Below are 5,026 nucleotides of genomic sequence, written 5' to 3'. Positions count from 1 at the left end.
TAAATTAAATTTAATGTTTACATTGTATATAAATATTAGATTAAATTTAATATTAAAATTATTAAGTTTAATTATAGTTGAATTCTCTAAACTCTTATTATATAAAGAGAGCATTGGATAATTTTTTGTAGACACTTTAATTCAAGAGAAAGTTGTAGAGAGAAACTTTTTTGGAGAAATTGTGAAATTACCCCACTGATAATTTTCTGATTCAAAGCGAGCCCACACTGACGAATAAAAAAGTTATAATTTTGATTAAGTATTTATTATTTTAGATATCAAAACTTCTTATTTTTTGGATTTTTTTGAAACTTTAGGTTTTTCCCAAAATTTATTTTTCTTTACGTTTTCTAAACCCAATTTTTTAACAAAACTACCCATAACCCCTCCCCAATCTATAAATAGTAGGATAATTTGTTGTAGCATACTCGAACTTACATCCTCCTGTATTGACAACAATATCCTTATTAATCGAGTTAAAACTCAATTAATATTATTGATTTTTCCTTAAATATGAAATAAAATTGTCAAAACTTAAAAAAAAAAGAAGTCAATGTGTATGTACATGGCGTGATCACATGTTTAAAAAAATCACATCAAATTATTTGATGTAATTGAAATTTTGATTTTAATAATTAAAATACATATTTTGAAAAATGAAAAAAGTTATTTTTTTGGGCCTTTTAATATTAGATAAAGCCCTAAGCCCATTAACAACCCAAAACCCAAAACTACAAAAGAAAACCCAAAACTGAAAAATTTCCCCACTTTTCTTTTCCTTCAAGCTTAGCTAAAGAGGAAGCGGAAAAGAAAAGAAAGAAAAATACAGAAAAAGAAGCTTATATGGCAAGCGAGGCGGCGGTGGAAGTTAACGCCATATCGGCGGCGGCGCCAGAGGCGGAAGCAACAACAGGGGCAGAGAAGCAACCACATAAACTCGAGAGAAAGTGGACCTTTTGGTTTGATAACCAATCAAGGCCTAAACAAGGCGCCGCTTGGGGTACCTCTCTACGCAAGGTTTACACATTTGACACCGTAGAAGAATTTTGGTGGTACTTATTCAAATACCTAATTCTCGTTTTTTTATCTAGATTTGAAGATCTGTTGATTTTTTTTAGCTGGTCTTGATCGTGCCTTATTCGATTTATGGATTGGATTTATTCGTATCCTTTGAAAAAAAAAGTTATTTTCTATTTGGGTTATTGGTGTATTTTTGTTTGTTCATTGATTTATTGGAGATTTGCTTTGTTTAAAGAGAAAAAGGGTATTTTGTATTTTTGTGTTTGGTTAGTGAGAAATTGATTGTCATTGGAGGTCATTGTTTTCTAGGATCTTAGCATTAGACCTGGAAAATTGTGTATATTGTATTTAAGACATTTTATATCTACATGAATTTTGATGTGTTAGATTATTTGTATTATATAGATTTGGAGACATTCGTGTGTTTGTATCATGTTTTATGTCTTGTTTTAGTTATTTTTTTCACTGTCGCGTTTAATATTGTCAGGTCTAGCTATGGAATTCAACCATTTTCCGTATGATTCAATTTATTGATACCTCTCCCTCTCAGATTCGAGGGAACTTTGGATGGTTTCTGTTGTTTGCCTTCTTATGTTTTCGATTGTTCGCTTTGAAAGATGGAGACTGAAAATACTTTTGTCATGTTTCAGTTTGTATGATCAAATATTCAAGCCCAGCAAGTTGCCCGGGAATGCTGATTTCCACTTGTTTAAGGCCGGAATTGAACCCAAATGGGAAGATCCCGAGTGTGCTAGTGGAGGAAAGTGGTCTGTCACTAGCAACAGAAAGGCTAATCTCGAGAATATGTGGCTTGAAACCGTGGGTGCTTCGAGCCATATTGTTATGCCTGCTGCGACCTATATAAGATGTATTGGGATTTCGGTTGACTTTATCTCCTTTTTTGCAGTTGATGGCATTGATCGGGGAGCAATTCGATGAGGCGGATGAGATTTGTGGTGTAGTTGCTAGCGTACGCCAAAGGCAGGACAAACTTGCATTATGGACCAAGACGGCAACGAACGAAGCTGCTCAGGTATAGGAATCCCGTGACGTAAAACCATCTTAATCGTCATGTTTACCGAACTTATTATATTGTTTTAGTTTTTATGCTCATATCGATGTTTCCATGTTTCCAAATAAGTCGAAGCAACATAGGTTGCAATGTATAATTGGCAGAAGTACGATGAAGTCATCGTCTCTTCTTCTTGATTTGGGACTTTTCTGAATGGTATATGTGCTGACGATGTTGATTCGAACCCTGTTTTGTAGATGGGCATCGGGAGGAAGTGGAAGGAGATCATTGGCGTCAACGATAAAATTACTTATAGCTTCCATGTAAGCATTTTTCGATCTATGCTTGTGATTTTGATTGCATATTCTTTTATCATGACCGGTTGCTTTGTATGTTGCAGGATGACTCGAGAAGGGAAAGATCGGCAAAAGGCCGATACAATGTTTGAACATCTTTGCCGTTGTCTTTGGGGCTTGAAATATTTTTCATGTGAGTTATTTTTTTTAATGTAATACCATCGATTATAAAGTTTTTATGTCGAGATATTTTTTATATTCTACATAGTGAAATTTTTACTACAGCCCCTTCATTTATAATTTTTGTGTTATGTAGATTTTGACATATTCGTATATTTACTTTGCATTCATGTTATTTTCTAAAATAAATTAGGGAAGTTTGTCATGTTTAAGGAGTCAGGTCTTAGGTTCAAACCTTAACATCTTCCATGTATCTTCTTTCTTACCTTGCTTTCGACCGTCTGAAACATCGGACAGTTGATTCTAATGTATGTTGGTCCGGGTTTTTTCTCCCGACCTTGTAACCGGCCTTTATGTCTAACACATATTTAGGTAGTATGTCGTTATGGTAAAAGTTGAACATACTCGTGTCGGATGATGATTACATTGAATTTGACTCGAAGTTGAAAATTTTAATTGAGAACTTGTTTCGTCCCAAATTCAAATTTTAGAAGAAAAAGATACCTCCTTGTTTCGTCCCCAAATTCGAGGTGGATTTTTTGTCAGATTATTTTGAATTTAAATCTCACCTTGTGGATTTGTTTGGATTTATTTTGGTCTAGTTATGGTTATATTTCATTTTTTACTCGGTTGTACTTTGTGTTGAGTTGATTTTAGTTCTGGTTGATCATGTTTATATTCATTGAAGTATCTTTTAAAGAAAAATATAAAATATATTTATTCTCAACGAACCCACAAGAAGTGATCCCATTTTTTTCATCGGGTCCGGGTAGAGACCAAAGGTCTTGAGCGACCGATCTGGCAGAACAACTCAAAAGATATAGAAATATCGTTAATTTCTTCATGCTCGTTCCAAGCTCGAAGTACCATTTGTACAAATAAGAATCCCTTTCGTTACATGATTTCTTCTTCATGTAGATAGATGTAGGATCTAAGGGGTAATTATTTAGAAGTACATTTTGTACAAGAGCTGGATCCCATGATCTTGAATCCATGATCCTGAATCTATCTTACCTGGGATCGCACATCTCAAGTTTGTCTATGAAGAGCAGATCTAATTGTATTAGTGTCTATAATTGATTTCTTCTGTGTAATACTAATCGATGAGGCCTCATTGGTAAGTGCTACAAGATCTCATGCATTGGAACCCACGGTTTTGGACCCGAATCCTTAGTATGGAACATTTTCTTTTCCAAGTGAAATCCCTTAGTATATGAAAGAGTGAAAAAGTGCTTTCGTTGTTGTGGAATAAGAATTCATATCTTAATACATGTATTTAATTTATTTGGGGCTATTAAAGTGGGATCCACTTTTTGGGGAATATGAGTCGAAGCAATAACAAGAATATTTCTAGTGGAATATCTTTCACAATCCTTGGAGAGATAGTTCACTAATAGACCAAGGGATAAGTAATTCGCCTCATTCACATCCAGATCATGAATGTTTGGAATCTATATTATGTAAGAGACATTGCTTTTGCTAGTTTGAATTGAAGGGTGATATAAAAGCAGTCTATTTCTGACATCATATCCATAGTTAACGCATTCATCATAGTTAGAAGCTTCAACTCCGTATCAAGGTCACTATCAATAGTGTCGCTAGCATCAATATCGTCACTATCATCAATATCAATATCATCAATAAGAACACCTTTGAGCTTGGTATTCAGAAACTTGTTCAAAAATATTGTAATGAAAGGAACATAGGAGTTTGCCGCTAGGTATTTGAACAAATAGGATCGTCCGGTTCCTATAAAACCTATTACTAAAATACTATATTTCACAAGCTATCAATAAACTCATTTATCTCAATTAATTAAATTAAAAATTATTATGTATTTAAGAATGTTCAAACTGTGCTCGAATTCACGACTTCTTTGCAGTTACATTGTTAAAAGTTTTACATATATTTTTGATACAATACTAACTTTTTAATTTTTAAATTGAAAGAACAAAGTGCATAAGTGCATTCAAACTAGAGGTGCACATGGGCCGGGCTGGGCCCATTAAAAAATTTTGGCCCGGGCCTAGCTCGAAATATGGGCCTGAAATTTTGTCCATGCCCGCCCGGGGAAAAAAATCATAAGTCCGAGCTCGGCCCGGCCCATTTTTTAATAAACACCAAAAATTTATTTTAAAAATAAAAAAATTAAAAAAAAGTATTTTAAAAATATTTTAAAATTAAAAAAATAAAAAATAAAAATATTTATTATATTCGGGCTGGGCTTGGGCCAAAAAAGTGGTGCTTAAGGCTTGGCCTGTTTTCTAAACGGGCCTCGCTTTTTTGCCCAAGCCCATATTTTGGGCCTATATTTTTACCCGAACCCTCCTATATTTCGGGCGGGCCGCCCGGCCCATGAGCACCTCTAATTCAAACTTATTTTTGTATTTAACAAAAAAATTATGATTAAAAATGCCAAATTTTGTCAAAAGACTTGAAATGTATTAACATCTTTAAATAAAATGTCAACTTGATATATCTATACTGTTAATAAAATTCTCATTTGAGTATATTACGA

At 33.8% G+C, this 5,026-nt stretch overlaps 1 protein-coding gene across 1 annotated transcript; it reads left to right on the top strand.

Moving 5' to 3' along the window:
• Window positions 1-765: 765 nt before the first annotated feature.
• Window positions 766-2,628, top strand: LOC105796766 (eukaryotic translation initiation factor). Its single transcript, XM_012626566.2, has 5 exons — window positions 766-1,052; window positions 1,671-1,839; window positions 1,928-2,053; window positions 2,290-2,355; window positions 2,433-2,628. The coding sequence occupies exons 1-5, from the start codon at window positions 844-846 to the stop codon at window positions 2,478-2,480; spliced, it is 618 nt and encodes a 205-aa protein (XP_012482020.1). The 5' UTR covers window positions 766-843; the 3' UTR covers window positions 2,481-2,628.
• The last annotated feature ends 2,398 nt before the right edge of the window (window positions 2,629-5,026 follow it).

The sequence above is a fragment of the Gossypium raimondii genome, chromosome 3 (genome assembly GCF_025698545.1).
Source record: "Gossypium raimondii isolate GPD5lz chromosome 3, ASM2569854v1, whole genome shotgun sequence".
Classification (NCBI taxonomy): domain Eukaryota; kingdom Viridiplantae; phylum Streptophyta; class Magnoliopsida; order Malvales; family Malvaceae; genus Gossypium; species Gossypium raimondii.
The sequence above is the reverse complement of the archived record's forward strand: the minus strand, read 5'-3'. Positions and strand labels throughout refer to the sequence as shown.